The 20,667-nt window shown below is 41.4% G+C and overlaps 1 protein-coding gene across 2 annotated transcripts in view; it reads right to left on the bottom strand.

Annotated features, from left to right (window-relative positions):
* pcsk5b (proprotein convertase subtilisin/kexin type 5b) overlaps positions 1-19,577 on the bottom strand; it is an 84,797-nt gene extending 65,220 nt beyond the window's left edge. For both annotated transcript variants that reach the window (XM_055161353.1, XM_020926952.2), the window contains exons 1-2: positions 19,259-19,577; positions 943-1,047 (exon numbers count right to left, since the gene is read on the bottom strand). In XM_055161353.1, coding sequence (XP_055017328.1) covers positions 943-1,047; positions 19,259-19,438 — 285 coding nt within the window. In that variant the 5' untranslated portion in view covers positions 19,439-19,577. The remainder of the gene's footprint in view (positions 1-942; positions 1,048-19,258) is intronic.
* Positions 19,578-20,667: the final 1,090 nt, after the last annotated feature.

Here is a 20,667-nt window from a genome sequence, read left to right on the forward strand (position 1 = left end):
CAACAAAATCAGAACTACACCAGGTGTAAAAACAGGTCTAAAACCAGGACTAAAACAGGATTTAGCCAGGACTTAACCATGCCGCCGGATCGCCCACCGCACCTCCTCCCGTACGCAGCCCAATTCCTTTCCCTTCTCCGTGTTTGATAGAGTTTAAGAAAGCAAAGGTTCCCATCCTGCGGGACTTGCAGATGCGAGCGGGAGCGGGACTGAAAATTAAAATTCTTTGCGGCAGCGGGCGGGCAGCGTAAGGACACGACTCAGAGGAAGGTGAGTGTTCTTTCTGTGATAGAGGGATGTTCTGCTGATGGTGAGTCTGTTCTGTGTTTCTATCACGTTGGAGATGGTTCATGTGAAACTTTTCAGAGATTTTTCGTCTGCAGGTCGTACGCACAGACCGTTTATATGAATGGACATATATTCTAACCTCTTTGCGTTAACCTCTTGGCGGTGAATTACTTTGCGGCGCATAGACCTACATCAGAGTATCAGTGTTTTAAGGCGTCCACACAGTGCCTGATCAGATCTGTACTCAGGTGAATTCGTGGGAGTTGGCGGCACCAGATCGTTCCGTCTCTGAAGCTGTTTTCATTCGGTGGACAAACACTGCATCCACAACGAAAACAACTCGAATACGACTAGTGTGGACAGGGCCTTAGTTCAGTAGAGATCGGCAATTCCAGAGCTGAACTTATCCAAATGATTCTAGTGAAGGAGTACATTGCTTAAAAAACAGTGGACTTCCTGTATTACCATATGACATCATAAGGTGGAACAGTGTTTTTTCTGTTTGAGAGAAGAACTCAGCAAATCAATGAACGAAACAAAACAACTGAACAATACTAACATGAAAAACAGTGCAGTTTAGGCCCTTTAAGCCTAAGTCTCCGTCATGTGAACAGTGTGGGGCATTGGTCAAAGCGAAAATCAAAGATAATTTACCTTTGGCTCCATGGAGATGAAGCTGTGTCGCCCCCTGCTGGACAACGTTGACCTCTTGATGGTTCGACTGTGGAAGAAATGATAATGGTCTTTGAGATCCCCAATCTGAAAAACACACACAGCAAAGCTTTACAACTTACCCACATGGACGCACTTATTTTTCTCTGATTTTACTCTGACTTAATAATCGTCCCAACATGTCGCTGTTGAGTTGTTGAGTGTTTAGGCTTTGGCATACCCTCTGCTAATGATTAAAGAAGTCATTAGGTGACGCACGCAGTTTGAGTCTGGTGATCGTTTATGGACTTCAAATCTGAGCAGTAAACTTCCAGGTTCATGTTCTGTTCATGCAAATACAGAAAACAACCTCACGGGAAAACTAAAGCGAGCGAGAAATAAGATAAATAAATCTATAAATATGTTTGTGAAAAGTTGAAAAACGTCAATTTCGCAGATGTTCCCTTTCATAAAGAGTTACTGGATAGTAAGTCTAAGTAAGACTTTATTTATATAGCACTTTTCACAGACATGTTCTGTCCCCAAAGACGCTTTACAGAACATTATTCAGCATTATTCATTCACTCTATACCTGGTGTAAGGTACTATTGTAGCCACAACGCGGCTGCCATGCCAATCGGCGCCATCGGTCCCTCCGACCACCACCATCACTCATGCACACAACACTTTCATACTAGGCAATGTGGGTGAAGTGTCTTGCCTAAGGACACAATGATTGAATTGATTGTATTTAACTGAACTTAACTATCAACTGTTCTGGAGACCTGTAACATGTTTTGGGTTGATGGGGGAAACCCGTCCAGACACGGGGAGAAACATGCAAACTCCACACAGAAAGGCCCGGGCGACCTGGGGATCGAACCCAGAACCTTCTTGCTGTGAGGCATGAGTGCTAGCCACTCAGCCACCGTGCCGCCACCAGCTAGATTGATTTGAGGAAAGAAACATCCATTTTGAGTGTCTGTGCTGGTATTGGACTGGTAGATATTGGGCTTCGGCGATTAAAACCGAAGTATTTGTCTCAGATTTTTTGAAGTTGAAGTTTGATGTGTTACATTCACTGGGCCTTTTGAATGTAGAGAAACGTTTGCTCTCAGGTGAAGTAAAACTCTTGTGTGATCTTTAACAGCGGCTGCAGGAGGTGTAGGGTCTGAATAATTGATACAGCCTCCTGTCATGGCGGCCGGGGGTCATGTGACCTGTCACTGATCCTGTGCTCCAGAGGCTCTGACGTTAGCTTAGCATTAGCCTCTGTTCCTGGGCTGCAGATGCACTAGAAACACTTCAGGGAAACACAAGAGTGAGCACAGCTGGGGAGTGAGCGCACGCACACACACATACACACGTACACACACGTACACACACACACACACGTACACACACAGGCACGCACACACACGAGCTGGCATCATAAGACTGCATTGCATTCATAAACAAATGCCTTTCATCTCTTCGACACGTCTGAACATGTCACCTGCCTCAGTCCGCGTAAACGAGCCAGCCACCTCCGCGCAGCACCCGCTGGGAGAGCTCTGCACCCACAGAGACACACTAAATAAATCATCGTCCTCTTTTTGTGGGACTTATAATGACCTGGTGGCATTTTATACTAACTGTTTCACACAGTTGAGTCACACAGTGTCCCTGATCACACCGGAGTAAAAAAACATCGTTCATTCATCTCCATCGAATCAAAAAAGCTGCAGATTTCCTGAGACTTAATCCTCCTCGTGTACAAACTCTGCAGTTGAACCTACAAACAAGTCCACCCAACCCATGAGCCGGGCACATGTACTTATAATGAATAGTTTAAATGTGGTTGGAGTTCACATGTGTTTGAAACCGAGAAACAGAGTTAGATTTCAGGGCTGTGTGTATGGCTCCCATATGCTGCTCTTTGATGGATCTGGGAGGCAGGGCCCAGCACAGCATTACTGCATTAAGAGTTCAGCAGACATGAGGACACAGACTGATCTATAGGGCTGAACATTTGAGAAAAAACATCACCTGTCAGAACAGTCATGGATCTATGTACTTAGCTCAAGGCGTCAGAGTTTACAGAGGAAGAAGAAGAAACTCAACAATATGTGAAGCAAAGAGCGACAGACTTTAGGTTTTGGAACTAGGACTAGGGGCGATTTTGGTCAAAACGCTGAAGTTTGTATTCGTTTTGGTCTTTCGTCCTCATGGAGCCGGCGTTTCAGGTGGGAGAAAATTGTGTTTTTTGAGAACAGGTTCCAGAGCGGAGAAATCTGAGAACGCCGGCGTCGCGTTGTCGTGTGGACGAGCAAACCGCAGCTTTTGGAAAACGATGATGTCGCGACCCCGTCATCGCCAGGGTCCTCAGATACAGCGAAGCCCGCAGTCCTCAAACTCGCCTCCGCGGACTGCAAGAGTGTTACAGAAATGTGACAGGTGTAGACTACAGAGCCGCTCCCGTCGCCCAGCAACCGAGACACGCCGCTAACACTAATGCTAACAACACGCACCACAGATTACACACACGGATCAATAACAAAGATTATCTACAGGTCATTAAACTGTTGCATTTTGAGACCAAGTTATGGCTAAAACCAAATCTTATGGCTAAAAACGAAAAAACATGGCTATATTTCTGGGACACATCTAAAACAGGTATTACATCGTTTTCACTCAGTGCTCCGTTCTAGACGTGAATATTTATTGATCCGATGCGTGAGTGGACGTGAATGTTTTTCAGCCTGTAAAAAAAATAAAATAAAATAAAATCCAGTTGTGTTGTCGTGTGGACGTAGCCGTAGGTTTTGACCAGAGATGACTATAGAGCAGTATCTGCTGATTGGCTGATATACCAGGTTAATATTTGCACTGTTCTACATATAAATGAAAACAAAAAGGATCCTTACATTTTACTCATTCTCATTTTGCTTGTTTTTTTTTTGTTGTTTTGTTTTTTATTAAACCAAAATAATTAGTTGTCTTTGTCCTTCCCACCCCCAAGCAAACAATACATATTATAAAAATGTAAAAGTGCTTGTTTGCGGAGATTACGGGGATGGACTTCTGTGCCTTCTTTGTCATTACGACCAGAGTATGAAATGTATTTTACTATTATGTAAATATTTGTAAAGTTCTGTGATCAGTGTTCAAAAGAAACCACATCATTTATGTCATGAATAGAAGCGGGTTTGTTTTTCTTCTTCCCACTCCTTTTGTAGAACTTTTCCTTTTCTGTTGTTGTACAATGTAGTAGTAGTAATAGTAGTAGTACGTAGTATGTGTATGACTATAGTTTCTCTCTTGGCACAAACTCGAAATAAAAAAACAAATGAATCAATCATATCGGCCCAAAAGATCTGTACATGGAACAAATCATAATCTGCATCATCCACAGATAAACCCATATTGCTCAATCTCTACTTTTGATTTAAGGCCAACAAAACTAGTCAGAGGCCCATAGTTTGTGCACTTTTGTTTTAGATGAACGCTCTAAATGATCTGAATGTTGTGCCTGTTTTCCAGAGCGGGTGGAAGGATCCATGGCCGGGACTGTCAGCTGATGTAGACTCAATTTGGGGCAGTGTCTGCGTCTGGGAAGGGGGCTTCACGGTTAAGAGGATTAGTCAGAACTCCCCAATGAGGAGCTCTCACACTCCAGGCCAAGGCTCCTCCAGCTCGCTCTTCTATCTCCTCTCACTTTCCTCTCTTTCTCCTCTCGTTCTTTCGCTCTCCTCTCTCTCTCCTCGTGTCCGTCCGCTCCATCTTTGTGAACATATTGTCCTTTTGCGGGATTTCTCACTCACCCATCCCCCTCCAAACTCGTCTCGTTCCTAGAAGACTGACAGATCAACCCTGCAACAAATGTTCGGGCTCCAAGATTGATCACAATTGTGTTGAAAGAAACGGCATTGTTTGAACGGCGACAGAACGACAACCGCTTTGACTCAGATCATTTAAAAAGCTGCGATTCACCTAGAAATGCTGTTTATATTTTGCACCTAAACTTGACAGCCCTGTATTTAAGCCCCTAGTGTTTGTTTTCACTTTGATTTGAATAAGATTTCCAAAAAATAATGAGCAGAAAGCAACATTATGTTTATCCCACATCTAAATACAATCAATAATTTATACGGATGTAACAATAATCGAAATATCGTCAAAGTTCTCACAATAATATCGTGGATCATCGCAATATATCGAATTATGAGTCTCTTTGCTTAAATTAAGAGTTATGGAGCAGCAATAGATAAAAGAAAGACAGAGGGAACTACAAAGACCATGATCCTTTGCTCCATTTCAGTGCAGACGACAAGAAGAAATAACAGTTTAAACACTTTTAAGTCTTTGGATTAAGTCTTGTCGAGGCATTTTAAGAGGAAGAAGTCGCATATTAGCCTCCACAAAATATCGTAATGAGAGATTTGGATCGTAATAAATATCGTGCCGTGATGATATCGTATCGTGAGACTTCGATATCGTTACATCCCTAATTATTTATGATTCTAGTTTGTATTGATCTAAGAAAACACCAACTCCTCACACATCAGCAGTGTTGGAGAGTAACAGATTACATGTACCGGCGTTATGTAATCAGAGTACAAATTATGAGTAACTGTATTCAGTTACTGTTACTGTTTCAGTGAGTGGTAATTGGATTACAGTTACTTTGTTGAAATAAATGGATTACACGGTGGGATGTTCCTGTTTTCACATATTTTGCTAAACCAGGACTAAACCAGGACTAAAACCAGGACTAAAACCAGGTTTAAAACCAGATCTAAAACCAGATCTAAAACCAGGACTAAAACCAGGACTAAACCAGGACTAAAACAAGGACTAAACCAGGACTAAAACCAGGTCTAAACGAGGACTAAACCAGGTAAACCAAGACTAAACCAGGACTAAAACCAGGTCTAAACCAGACTAAACCAGGACTAAAACCAGGTTTAAAACCAGATCTAAAACCAGATCTAAACCAGGACTAAAACCAGGACTAAACCAGGACTAAAACAAGGACTAAACCAGGACTAAAACCAGGTCTAAACGAGGACTAAACCAGGTAAACCAAGACTAAACCAGGACTAAAACCAGGTCTAAACCAGGACTAAAACCAGGACTAAACAGTAGATGGACATAATTTAAAGCAGCAGTGATCTCATATAAAAATAATTTCACTTTCAATAATATTTTTAATCTGGTTGAGGACAGACTGGACTTTCTGTGGCTTTGATCAGATAAAACATCCTCGTCTTTTCTTCTCTACAGTAAAACAAAAGCCTCTTCATGGAGACTTGGGCTCAACAGACAATTTGAAGAGAACAAACAAGAATTTTCAGGATGTGGTTTTTACATTCATGTCGTTTTAAAAAGGAAAACAATATCAAGTAATCCAAAGTATTACATTACTCACTTTAAGTAATTTAATGGATTATGTTACAAACTACATTTTGGTGAGTGTAATCTGTAGGGGAATACATTTTAAAAGTCACCTTCCCAACACTGCACATCAGATCACCTCATTATTCTGTCTTCTTTTAAATGTTAAAGCACCACGTCTTTACAAAAACAAAACAAAAAGAGCAATAAAAATGTGATATTATTCATTTCAGTCATTAAAACTATCCTCCCAAACCAAACTGCGTTCAAAATGTCATGAATCAATTTGATAAACTTTGCGATGGGCGTGGGCGGGTTTATGGGCCAGAGTCAAAGTTCACGTTGGGAAACAGGCCGGGCTGTTATTGCTCCCATGAGAGTGGATCTGAGCTGACCCCTAAACCAGGAAGTGAAGTAAAACTCTTGTCTATGAGGTGTCAAAGTCCAACGAGGGCCACATATTGAGATGGAAATGAGGGCGCGCTGGGGGTGCGGGGAATTCCTCTGGGGTGGGGGCCCTCCACACTTTAATACCCGTCAAAGAGGGGCCATTAGAGCCGCTCTCCAGGGAGTGGAGTGGGTGGGCGGGCTGGACCGGGCCCGACAGGGGTTTCCAAAAGCTGTTGACTAGGCTACCCCACAACAACCTGTCAGAATGCCCCCAAACGCTGCACCGCACAGGGGCAAGAGAGAGCTAAACCAGGCTGAGGGGCGGGCAGGACACAGCGGCCCGTGTGAGTTCTGACAGAGTCTCAAAACACGAGCTGCGGGCATCAGGTTTAGGGGCGGGTTTTTTTTGGTCAAAACTGAGAAGTTTGTATTCGTTTTGGCCTTTTGTCCACACGGAGCCAGCGTTTCGGGTGGGCGAAAATTGAGTTTTTTTGAGAACGGGCTCCAGAGTAGAGAAATCTGAGAATGCCAGCATCACGTTTTTGTGCGGTTTGCAGCTTTTGGAAAATGATGACGTCACAATCCCGTCATTGCCAGGGTCCTCCGATGCATCGAAGCCCTCGAACGAGCCTCCACAGACCGCAAGAGCGTCGCCAAAATGGGACAGGTGCTGCCTACGGAGCCGCTCACATCGCCCTGCAACCGAGACACGCGCTAATGCTGATGTTAAGAACACGTACCGCAGATTACGCACACAGATCAACTACGTTTACACTGAAACGAATCCGCGCATCACCGTATCAGAAACGATCTGTGTCCAGACACGTCGTTTCTGTGTCTGCAGGTCTTCTCTATCCACACAGCTTTGAGCATATTTGTTTACGTTTTACAGAAACGAAACTTAAAACCACATGGCTCATTTGCATAAATGAATCGCTCTGATAAAAACAGCTCGCTCCTTGTGCGCTGATGAGGTTCAGCTTCTGTCGGACTAAAGAAAACGACTCAGTGGAATGTATGGGTTCTTTCTGTGACTTATGTTTAACTTTTGCAAAACAAAACGGCGATATTTCTGGGATACATCCAAAATCTGCTAAATTACCTTAAAGTTTAAAAAACAGTGATGAGATCTACATTATTAAATAGAAAAAACAAAAAAATCCAGGAGCGTTGCCGTGTGGACGTAGCCTTAGTCGCTTTACCTGTACGTATTTGTTAAACATTTTTACTTCTTCCAGTGTAGATGTGCCAGATTACAGAGGTGCTCATTTGCATCTTTAGCAGAACAAACCTGATCTGTTCTGTCCAAATAATTTCCCTTGTGGATCAATAAAGTCTAAGTGTAAGTCTCAGTTCTTTGCATTGATCCATCGTCCAAAGCAAACACTTACATTTCACGACAAACTTTGAGTCAGGATTTGATTTGATTGAAGATTCTAACATTATTTCCAATAGATCAGTACGAGGCGAGGAGGCCAGTTCAGGACCCAAGTGCACAGCAGCGCTCACCTCCACAAAACCATCACCGTTCTAGTTTAACACTTTTCAGACTGATTTAATTAAACACTCAAATCATGAATATTCAAATAGAAACTATTTAAGGGTACGTTTGGGTGAGGGGTGGGCAATTATTTTTTCCATGGGGCCACATGAGAAACAGAAAATCTTGAGGAGGGCCAGACCAAAATGCTTAACTCAATTCTGCATAATATTAAATGTATTTCTTTATAAAAAGCAGTAAATATAATTGTTTTGATGAGCTGGTCAGACTGGTAAGAGTTTATGTTTTGACGAAGCAATGAAAAAGTGAAGTCGCCTTACAAAAATGTCATTTAAAAACACCTTTAAAATAAAAGCAATGCAGCTTTAGTCCATGCATGAGGTTAAATTATAAAACATGTTTATTCTGTAATCCCAAATTAGTTTAAAGGGGTCGGTCAGAGTCAAACAAAGGGACATATGAGGTCCTGGAGCTGGACAATGCCCAGGTTTGGTTTGGGTGATGTCAGTGTTGATGAAGCGAGCTCTGGACCTCCTGAAAATGTGCAATTACAATTCTCCAGAGAGGCCTTCTGTGCCTAGACTGATTCATCAGCCTCGCAGCATTAGGATTCCTTCGCTCGACGGTAGATGGGTACTTTTTTTAATTTAACCAATCGCTGCTGTTTCAGGGTATCCGCAGGTTTGACTACTCCAAATTTAAGACTTTCTAAAGATCTTTTTAAGACAACATCGCACCCATTATGCGGGCGAAAAACACCAAATCCAACTCTAATAATGTCCAACCAACTACGGTACTATATCTAGAATCTACGAAGCCACTGTGGATTAAATCTACACTTCCCCATGATCCATCCAACGTCTTATTCCACTCTACTGGTCGTTTACTCATTGCTCACGTAGTTTTTTTGTTTTTTTTCCCCTCCATTTAACACTGCACTGAAATTTAAGACCTATGTGAAAAAAAAAGACTTGGACAACATAATTTAAGACCTTTTAAAGACTTTTAAGGCTACCCTGATATTTGGTCGTGACGTATGTAATGCGCCAAATCCCGTAGGAAGAAGGGTAATAACGTCTTTCCTCTTGGTAAAATCCACCAAACACTCTCTTTGTTCCGGCTTTAAATCCTCGATCTCGGGAATCGTCGCCAACACTGAATATATGTCTCTTCGCTGATTGGCTGGTGCCCGAACTCGCACTTCTGGAGTTTTTGTGAACCTTCTAGTGTATTCTGATTCCTGACCTAGTCGCTGGAGAGAAATGAAATTGAGCGGAGACGGGTCATCCAAGAAAACCGCTCAGAGATTTGAAGCCTTGTATCTCGGTAACTTGATATTAGACGGTTTTAACAACACAAACAAGAGATGACGCGATATTCTGTTGGCAGCAAGTGAAAAGGCAATAACAAGGAAGTGGCTCAAACCTGAACGACCTGTCATTTCAAAGTCATTTGTTACATTATAATATTACTGTGTTTAAAATATAAAACATGACATGACTATTACAGCATTTTTAAATTACTCTCAACAAAATAACTGAAGATGCTGAACTTTTGCGCTGTATATGGACTGAACCAGGACTAAACTAGGTCTAAACCAGGACTGAACCAGCACTGAACCAGGACTGAACCAGGTTGGAACCAGGTCTAAACCAAAACTGAACCAGAACTAAACAAGGTCTAACACACAACTGACCCAGGTCTAAACCAGGTCTAAACTGGGACTAAACCAGGTCTAAACCAGGACTAAACCAGGACAGAACCAGGACTAAACCAGGATTAAACCAGGACTAAACAAGGACTTAACCAGGACTAAACCAAAACTGAACCAGGACTAAACAAGGTCTAACACAGAACTGACCCAGGTCTAAACCAGGTCTAAACTGGGACTAAACCAGGTCTAAACCAGGACTAAACTGGGACAGAACCAGGACTAAACCAGGACTAAATCAGGACTAAACCAGGACTAAACCAGGTCTGAACCAGGACTAACCCAGGACTAAACCAAGACTAAACCCGGTCTAAATCAGGTCTAAAACAGGACTAAATCAGGTCTAAACCAGGACTTCCCAACACTAAAAAAATGTAAAAGCAGAAACATGTGATTTAATTTTACACATTGAACGGTGTAATCTGCTTCAGTAAATAAAATTTTTGAAAAAAGAAATTTTCGCAGAGACAGTAGGTGGCGCTAACGTGGCTCTTCTGTCCCATCCAGATGCACCTAAACACAGACCCAAGGAGAGTTTTTTTTTTCTCCAACCAGCAGCTTTAAATTTAAGAGGTGCTCCGTGATCCTGCGCACAGTCCCACTCCAGGTGTTTGCAGACTTGTAAAGATCCAGGATTATGATGATTTTTATCTCCTCGTTTATTTGTCACTCACAGCAAACGCGCAGTTCTAGTTTTCTCCAGTCAGCAGTTTATTTCCTTGTCTTTGCATTTTTTTACATTACGCAAAGCGCGAGGCGATATTACGCAACGCGATTTTACGAGAATCCTTCGAAAACGCTCCAGAATTGAGACAGTTCCAAGTATAAACATTTCCACTGCCATGATTACGTCAATATTTAACTACGCTTATTTGTGCTTTTCGGTTCAAGGCCAACGAGGTTAATCAAATCTAACAGGAAAATCTATTTGATGAGCAAGTTAGATTAGCAGAGAATGTTTTAATTGTGAAGAGTTTGCGAATTTAAACACAGCCTCAAGCGTTAGAATTTGCAAAGACTCAACTAAACTAAACTAAAAGAGAGAATCCCGTGCGTTTCATAACATGTTTGTAGGGTTACAGATAAGGCCGGATATTTAGTTATTTGCGGAGGAAATTGAAGCTTAAATAACGTCGACCTTAGTGATTTCCTTTTTGTATTTTTGTCCTTTTGTGAATCACAGGGCTGCAACTGCGGGATTAATCGCAATTAAATCAGAACGGACGCAATTAGTAAATCACGAAGGCAGTTTTTGAAGTGCCATAATTTCTTTTCTTCCACAAACAACAAACTCTTCGGTCTTATTTGCATCAAGACCGTGAACCGTGCTCTCAAACGTGATTATTCTATTAGTTTGGCAGTTCAGATTGAAGTCTTTTTGTAAATTTTCTCGTTAGAACATGAAACCACCCCTCAGAAAAAAAAAAATCTAAATATAAAAAGATGAATAAGACAGAAAACAAAAGATATAAGGGAAAAAAAAATATGTAAAGCCCTAAAATGTAAATACTAAAAAGCTGCAGATACATACCTCGTTACATAGGCCACGATACGATACGCTTTTCGATACAGTGAGCTTTCGATTCAATACGATATATTTCAAATCAGGTTTAGAAAAAAAAAGGCTAAATCATGGACGTGATGTTGGACTGAAAAACACCAATTTTACTCATCAAAACTGAAAATATCAAGACTTTTGTAGCTCTTACACAAAATTATCTTGTAAAATATACCAGAAATTACTCAAAGTGCGCGATACATCGATGGAGCAGCCCACGATATCGATACTGTATCATCAAATTAAACCATACGATATATCGGAGTCTCAATATTTTTGCAAACCTTTAGTAAATACACACATGCAAACACTACACTACGCACATTAGGGGTGTGCAAAATGATCTAAATATCGATATATCATATCGTTTAATGTGGTGATACAGTATCGATATCGTTGGCTGCTGCATCGATATATCACCAAGAGTATTTTTTGGGTTTATTTTACTAAATTATTTTGTTACAGCTACAGTTTTGTTGTTTGTTTAGAGGAAGGAAACTCGTTTATGCGACACATTTGACATTTTTACTGTTTTGATGATTAAAATGTTTGTTTTTCATATGAACTTTGCACAAGAAGTGGTTTAACAAAGACTTTTAGTATCGCATCCATGATTTAGTCTTTATTTTTTATTGAACTGTCTCAAATCAATTTGAAATATATCATATAGAATCGAATTTCACCGTATCGAGGTATGTATCGTATCGGCAACTTCTTAATGATGCCCAACTCTACCCCAGCGCTTTTTCTTTATTTATTGTTCTTTTGTTTTGTGTTTGTTTGTTAGTCTTATATTTTGTAATGTCTTATGTCTGTTTTGTTATTAATGTGCTGGGTATTCATCCCCTCAAAATGACAAAAATTAATCTAATAAATCTATCTATTAATGCAAGGAACGTCTGTCTGTTCCAACACATAACTCTCGAAGCGCTCATCCGACCGATCTCAAATTCAGAGGGTGTCATCGTAATGGTACTGGTGTGTGCAGTGCCAATTTTCATGTTGATAGGGCAAAAAATGTTAGCCAATGCCACCTAGTGCCTCCGCTTAATTTCATTTCTCTCCAGCAACTAGGTCAGGAATCAGAATACACTAGATCAGGGGTGTCCAAACTTTTTTCCTCACGGGCCACATATCTAAACACAGATGACACAGAGGCCGATCCAGGGCCGTAGACTGATGCTCAATGCAGTGAATAATTGAAATATTTGCATGTTTAACATATTGGAGTGAGCTGTCAGAGTTTATTCATGCTAAGATCCTTAAAACCACACACTAAATATTAATTATTTGCTTTATCAAGGTAAATTTTCAAAAAACTTGCAATAAATTTTTTTTTTGTTGATGTAAGGTAATTTGGGCCAATTCACTTGGAAGCCTGAGGGCCAAGAAAAATTTGTCCAAGGGCCGCATTTGGCCCCCAGGCCATAGTTTGGACATGCCTGCACTAGATGGTTCACAAAAACCCCGGAAGTGCGAGTTCGGGCACCAGCCAATCAGCGAAGAGACATACATTCAGTGTTTGCGACGATTCCCGACATCAAGGATTTAAAGCCAGAACAAAGACAATGTTTGGTGAATTTTATCAAAGGGGAAAGACGTTATTGTCCTTCTTCCTACGGGATTTGGGAAAAGCTTCATATACCAGTTCACAACCAAATAGCAGCGATTGGTGAAATAAAAAATGTACCTGCCGACTGTCGAGTGAATGAATCCTAACACTGTGAGGTCAGACGGTCAGACTGTAGTGCAGAAAATATGGTAATATTATGCAGAATTGAGTTAAGCATTTTGACTCGACTCTCCACTAGATTGCGGCGCATTATAGACGTCACGACCAAACAGCAGCGATTGGTTAAATAAAAAAAAAAAGTTCCTGCCTACGAACGAATTTTAAAGCCGCGAGGTCAAACCGTCTCATGAATCAGGCTAAAAAAATGCTAAAGATCTGGTAAAACGAGAATATAATTAATTATTATAATTTAAATACTAGTCCAAAAAACAAAAACAAAACATGAATCACAAAAGAAACTGCAATGCTTTTCAGAAACAGTGTCGGGGAGTAACAGATTACATGTACCAGAGTTATGTAATCAGAGTACAAATTATGAGTAACTGTATTCAGTTACTTTGTTGAAATAAATGGATTACACGGCGGTATTTTCCTGTTTTCACATTTTGGGCTAAACCAGGACTAAAACCAGGACTAAACCAGGACTAAAACCAGGATTAAAACCAGGACTAAAGCCAGGTCTAAACCAGGACTAAAACCAGGATTAAAACCAGGTCTAAACCAGGTCTAAACCAGGTCTAAACTAGGACTAAACCAGGTCTAAACCAGGTCTAAACCAGATCTAAACTAGGACTAAACCAGAACTAAAACCAGGTCTAAACCAGGTCTAAACTAGGACTAAACCAGGACTAAAACCAGGACTAAAACCAGGTCTAAAACCAGGTCTAAAACCAGGACTAAACCAGGACTAAACCAGGTCTAAACCAGGACTAAAACCAGGTCTAAAACCAGGACTAAAACCAGGTCTAAACCAGGTCTAAACCAGGTCTAAACCAGGACTAAAACCAGGTCTAAACCAGGTCTAAAACCAGGACTAATCCATGCTGTGCAGACCGTGTCTCCTCTTCTTCTATCAATAATATTTTTAATTTGGTTCAGTAAAATCTGGGCTTTTTATTTTCTTTTAACAGACAAAACATTTTAGGTGAAGATTTCCTCGTCTTTGTTTCTCTACAGCAAATCAAGTAATCCAGAGTATTCAGATTACATTACTCACTTTAATGATTTAATGGATTCCGTTACAAACTACATTCTGGAGTATGTAATCTGTAATCTGTAGGGGATTACATTTTAAAAGTCACCTTCCCAACACTGGTCAGAAAGACAGTTCGCTACTAGATTCGTAAAAAGAGCCTGAAACTGTTATCGCGGAGCCGTACAGGTCGGCGTCGTCATAATAACGGCGTTTCAGTGCCCGTGCCCGGTGCCAGCCCACACAGGCGCGCTCTCATGTGGTCGCCCTTTGACTGAAGTCCAGACTGACGCTTGTTGTGGCTCCGCTTTGATGTGTCTCACCACAAACAGGACCGGGGACACGAGAGATTACTCAATGATTTTACAACCAGCCTCCCCATAACAACCAGAACACAACAGGTGGGGCTCACAATACACGCTCTAATCCACGTTTTTTCAACACCAGTTTGACCTCTCAACGGTTTCTCCCTGGATGCGCCGACTTACGAGACTTAAAGGTTGTATAGAGGATTTTTTTTAAGGGAAGAGAAATACAGCGAGAGTCCTTGTGCGCGTTCAGAATCACTGTTGAAGTTTCCCGTCTAGAGGTAATTTATCGACCGACGCGTCAGTTTTTAGACCCTTCGTCTGCTTCAGTCGGTGGAAGGAATCTCCAAGAATCACCTCAGTTTGTCTTCGCTCCTTTTCCCCTTCTCTCTTTCTTTCAGCGACCTCAAAAACGGACTTTCTTCTGCGGCGAACTGGTCATGGATTCTCGTCCGCCGTCTCAACAAGCTTTGTGCGAAATGCGAGGAAGCGACAGTTTAAAAAAGCCTCCAAGAACCGCTGCGTAAACCACATAATCCCCAAGCGCCGGCGAGTCACTTACACTAGGGAATTTGATTGACAACCTAACAGCCAATAGAAAATGAGGGAGTCTTGTTTTCTATTGGCTGATGTTTATCTGGCCTCAACACGTCCACAGTTGATGGATTTTCATTCTTTTTTTTTTTTTTGATCATCATAATTACAAAGCTGCTGCGTCTCTGTAATGGTATTTTAAACTTTCATTGAAACAAACCTAACAACCCTAACCCTAACAAAAAAAAAAAAAAAATCCCCCATACAACCTTTAAGATTTAGACTTGGACAAACTTTACTGATCCAAAAAGGGGAATTATTTGGACGCTGCAGCTCAAACATCACGATATAATACAAAAACAAAGAGTAAAAAACATTAAAAATGGCAATAAATTCTAGACATATCATTGACTTGTACATTTACATCATTATTTACTGGTTTAGTCTTTGTTTAGTCCTGGTTTAGTCTTTGTTTAGTCCTGGTTTAGTCTTTGTTTAGTCCTGGTTTAGTCTTTGTTTAGTCCTGGTTTAGTCTTTGTTTAGTCTTTGTTTAGTCCTGGTTTAGTCTTTGTTTAGTCTTTGTTTAGTCCTGGTTTAGTCTTTGTTTAGTCCTGGTTTAGACCTGATGTAGTGTCAGTTTAGTCCTGGTTTAGAGTTGATGTAGTTTTGGTTTAGTCTTAGTTTAGTCCTGGTTTAGTCTTCCTTTAGTCCTAGTTTAGAGTTGATGTAGTTCTAGTTTAGTCTTAGTTTAGTCCTGGTTTAGACCTGATGTAGTCTTAATTTAGTCTTGGTTTAGTCTTGGTTTAGTCCTAGTTTAGTCCTAGTTTAGTTTTAGTCCTGGTTTAGTCTTCGTTTAGTCCAAGTTTAGAGTTGATGTAGTCTTGGTTTAGTCTTAGTTTAGTCCTGGTTTAGTCTTTGTTTAATCCTGGTTTAGAGATGATGTAGTCCTGGTTTAGTCTTAGCTTAGACCTGATGTAGTCTTAGTTTAGACTTAGATTAGACCTGATGTAGTCTTAGTTTAGTCCTGGTTTAGACCTGATGTAGTCTTGGTTTAGTCTTAGTTTAGTCCTGGTTTGGTCTTCGTTTAGTCCTAGTTTAGAGTTGATGTAGTTCTAGTTTAGTCCTGGTTTAGACCTGATTTAGACCTGATGTAGTCTTAGTTTAGATTTAGATTAGACCTGATGTAGTCTTAGTTTAGTCCTGGTTTAGTCCTGGTTTAGACCTGATGTAGTCTTAGTTTAGTCCTGGTTTAGACCTGATGTAGTCTTAGTTTAGTCCTGGTTTAGTCCTGGTTTAGACCTGATGTAGTCTTAGTTTAGTCCTGGTTTAGAGTTGATACAGTAGATATATTTACTGTCTTTTTTGCTACTTATTTAAAATTTATGATCACAATCTACATTTTTACACTTTGTTTTTTTATATTATATTGTGACGTGTGAGCTTCTCTGTCCAAATAATTTCAAAAAAGTTTAAGTCTTAAGTCTAATAATTGACAGGACATCATCAAATCATTGTTGCATCTTCCTTTAGACTTCATTTAAACCTAAAATAATTCACTTTTAACTGAATTCTATCGATAAATCTTTGTAATAGATGCATGGGAGAATTAAATAAATAAATGTGGTCTGGGTAGAGTGACCAGAATTTCAAAAATTCTAAACTGGGACACACTGGGGTTGGGATGGTTGGTATGAATAAAATTGTGAAAATATTGTGTAACATTGTGGATTCTCGTGTCAGTCATGATCTGAGGGACTTCTGACTGTTGCATTTTTTTGGTTTTATGGTCATTCACAAACACGGATTTCAATATTTTGGCAAAAGAAATAACAATTTATGCTCCTCTTCAGATCAGATTAGTCAAAAATTGTGAAAGTCCTGGTTTAGAGTTGAGTTAGTAGTAGTTTATTTGGTCATATTGCAGCACTACAAAACAAAACACAAACTACAACCTCATAAATCATGACTGAAACGGTTTAGGCTCAACTAAAAATGAAAGAATTTCAAGAAAAAAGCAGCGTGCGAAGAGGAAGTTTGGATTTACAATTTCACTTACAATTTACTGTAAATATAAGAGACAAAATATAAAGTAAAACAAACTAAATTTAAAGCATAATTCATTAATTCCAGAGCTCTAAATCTTTCAAAATATAACGCTTTATACTCTTTTTTTAAAAGGTTTCTACAGCCTTAGACTTTTTTTGTTCCTGGTCCTGGTTTAGACCTGATGTAGTGCTGGTTTAGTCTTGGTGTAGTCCTTTTTTAAAGAGCTGATGCAGTCTTAGTTTAGTCTGTTTTAGTCTGAGTTTAGTCTGAGTTTAGTCTGAGTTTAGTCTGAGTTTAGTCCTGTTTTAGACCTGATGTAGTCTTTGTTTAATCTCAATTTAGTCCTGGTTTAAAGTTGATGTAATCTTGGTTTAGTCTTAGTTTAGTCCTGGTTTAGCCATGGTTTAGTTTTAGTTTAGTCCTGGTTTAGTTTTAGTTTAGTCTTAGTTTAGTCTTAGTTTAGTCTTAGTTTAGTCTTAGTTTAGTCCTGGTTTAGTCCTGGTTTAGTCCAGGTTTACTTTTGGTTTAGAGTTGATGTAGTCCTAGTTTAGTCTTAGTTAATCTTAGTTTAGTCTCGGTTTAAAGAGTTGACGTAGTCCTGGTATAATCTTAGTTTAGTCCAGGTTTGGATCAAATCTGTCAAAAACAGGGACACCTGGGACATTTCTAGAATAAAACCTGTAGTTTTGTATAAATCTAGTGGGACTGGACTCAGATCTGGGACTGTCCCGGGTAAACAGGGACGTGTGCTCACCCTGGGCTCGGGTCTGCACGTCACCTCATTTAGATACCACCAGATTTTTGCAGATTTTAGCGTGACACCTGTTGTGCCGGGCTGGTTTTTGGACTTTTGGCACGGAGCACAATGTTCAGGTGAAAGGTCGGGCAAACATTTTGGAGGAGCGAAAACGAGCAGAAAAGCGGAGCGTGCGAGACAAGTTCCACGGCACAAAGTCTCTTACCTGGCCCATGTTCCTGTAGCCGTACTTTTCCGCTATCCTGTCGGCCACCTCGGTCCCCCCGGCTATCCTCACTCATCCTCACTCAGATTGTTCCTGGTCCTGGTTTAGTCTTAGTTTAATCCTGGTTTAGTTTTAGTTTAGAATTGGTATAGTCCTGGTTTAGTCTTAGTTTAATCCTGGTTTAGTCTTGGTTTAGTCCTGGTTTAGAGTTGATGTAGTCTTGGTTTAGTCCTAGTTTAGTCCTGGTTTAGTTTTAGTTTGGTTTTAGTTTAGTCCTGGTTTAGTCCAAGTTTAGTCCTGGTTTAGAGTTGATGTAATCCTGATTTAGTCCTGGTTTAGTTTTAATTTAGTCCCAGTTTAAAGAGTTGATGTAGTCCTGGTTTAGTCTTAGTTTAATCCTGGTTGAGGCTTTGTTTAGTCATGTTTTAGTCTTAGTTTAGTCCTAGTTTAGACCTGATGCAGTCTTGGTTTAGTCTTAATTTAGTCCTGGTTTAGAGATGATGTAATCCTGGTTTAGTCCTGTTTTAGTCTTGGTTTATTTTTAATTTAGTCCCAGTTTAAAGAGTTGATGTAGTCCTGGTTTAGTCTTAGTTTAGTCTCGGCTTAAAGAGTTGGTTTAGTCCTGGTTTAGTCTTAGTTTACTCCTGGTTTAGAGTTGATGCAGTCTTAGTTTAGTCTTAGTTTAGAGTTGACGCAGTCCTGGTTTAGTCCTGGTTTTAGTCCTGTTTTAGTCCTGGTTTAGTCTGTTTTAGTCCTTTTTAGTCTCCTGTTTAGTCCTTTTTAAAGAGTTGACATAGTCATGATATAATCTTAGTTTAGTCCAGGTTTCGATCAAATCTGTCAAAAACAGGGACACCTGGGACATTTCTAGAATAAAACCTGTAGTTTTGTATAAATCTAGTGGGACTGGACTCAGATCTGGGACTGTCCCGGGTAAACAGGGACGTGTGCTCACCCTGGGCTCGGGTCTGCACGTCACCTCATTTAGATACCACCAGATTTTTGCAGATTTTAGCGTGACACCTGTTGTGCCGGGCTGGTTTTTGGACTTTTGCTTTGGCACGGAGCACAATGTTCAGGTGAAAGGTCGGGCAAACATTTTGGAGGAGCGAAAACGAGCAGAAAAGCGGAGCGTGCGAGACGAGTTCCGCGGCACAAAGTCTCTTACCTGGCCCATGTTCCTGTAGCCGTACTTTTCCGCTATCCTGTCGGCCACCTCGGTCCCCCCGGCTATCCTGACCGCCCAGTGGTTTGTGTAAATCCGGGCTTTGCATGGCGGGGAAACGAAGCCCAGACAAACAGCCAGGACGCACAGTAAGCTCCTTCCCCAAGCGCCGTCGCGAACCATCTTCTTCCCCCGCTACTTTTTCACACCGACTCTTCACCGACTCCTCCACCGCAAAACACGCAAACTTCCCCCAAAACCGAGCGGGGGTCTCATAGAAGAGTGTCCGACGGAAGAGCCAGACTCGGGAGAAGAAGAAGGTTTTTCCGGAGCGGGCGAGTGGAGCCCCGGTGCCCCGCAGTGGAACCACAGGCGGTCGTCGGTGCGTCGCGTCCTCCTCACACCGCCGCTTTCCACATGGGATCCCGAAGTTTGTGTCCTGCGTTCCCCGGAGCCGCCGCGTTGTTTTTCTTTTTCTGCGGCGGGGGAGGACGGAGTGCTCGGGGGGGAGGGAGGGAGGCTCGGGGAGAGTGCCGCGCCGTGGTCAAAGCCGCGCTCCCGTGTGTGTGTTGTTTTTTTTCCGCGTCTCCGTGCTCGCCGTGGCCACGTTCAGCGGGAGATCCGAGCGCGGTGCGGACGCCGGCCTGTACCGTACTGTGAGTGTGTGTGTGTGTGTGTGAGTGGAGTGGAGTGGAGAGGGAGGGGGGGGGAAATGGCTACAGCAGCGCCTCCGCACAAATAACTCGAAACACTCGGAGCCCGGAGACAACTGAAGCCGAGAGAGGGTCCCCCGCGCGCTCCGCTGGGTCCTAAACACAGCCCGCTCCCCGGACGCGGACACGAGGGGGTCAAACAGGGAGACGGAAGAGCAGAGGCGAGACAACAGGCTTGGATTTTTTTATTTTTTTTATTTTTTTTTTTACAAATGAACTCTGATTTTACAAAAAAAAAAAAAAAAAAAAACTCGAGTTAATGTGACCACGCGTCCCTGTTTACCCGGGACAGGCCCAGATTTGAGACCAGAGCCACTAGATTTATACAAAACCACCGATTAGTCCCAGTTTTATACAAGAAATGTCCCACGTGCAGCGTTTAGTCCTGGTTTACACCTGGTTTAGACCTGGTTTAGTCCTGGTTTAGTCCTGGTTTAGACCTGGTTTAGACCTGGTTTAGTCCTGGTTTAGACCTGGTTTAGTCCTGGTTTAGACCTGGTTTACACCTGGTTTAGACCTGGTTTAGATTCGGTTTATTCCTGGTTTAGTCCTGGTTTAGACCTGGTTTAGTCCTGGTTTTAGACCTGGTTTTAGACCTGGTTTAATCCTGGTTTTAGACCTGGTTTAATCCTGGTTTAGACCTGGTTTTAGTCCTGGTTTAGTCCTGATTTTAGACCTGGTTTAGACCTGGTTTTAGTC

Source organism: Boleophthalmus pectinirostris, unplaced genomic scaffold (assembly GCF_026225935.1).
Source record: "Boleophthalmus pectinirostris isolate CB_2022bp ecotype Guang Dong unplaced genomic scaffold, ASM2622593v1 HiC_scaffold_4, whole genome shotgun sequence".
Classification (NCBI taxonomy): domain Eukaryota; kingdom Metazoa; phylum Chordata; class Actinopteri; order Gobiiformes; family Gobiidae; genus Boleophthalmus; species Boleophthalmus pectinirostris.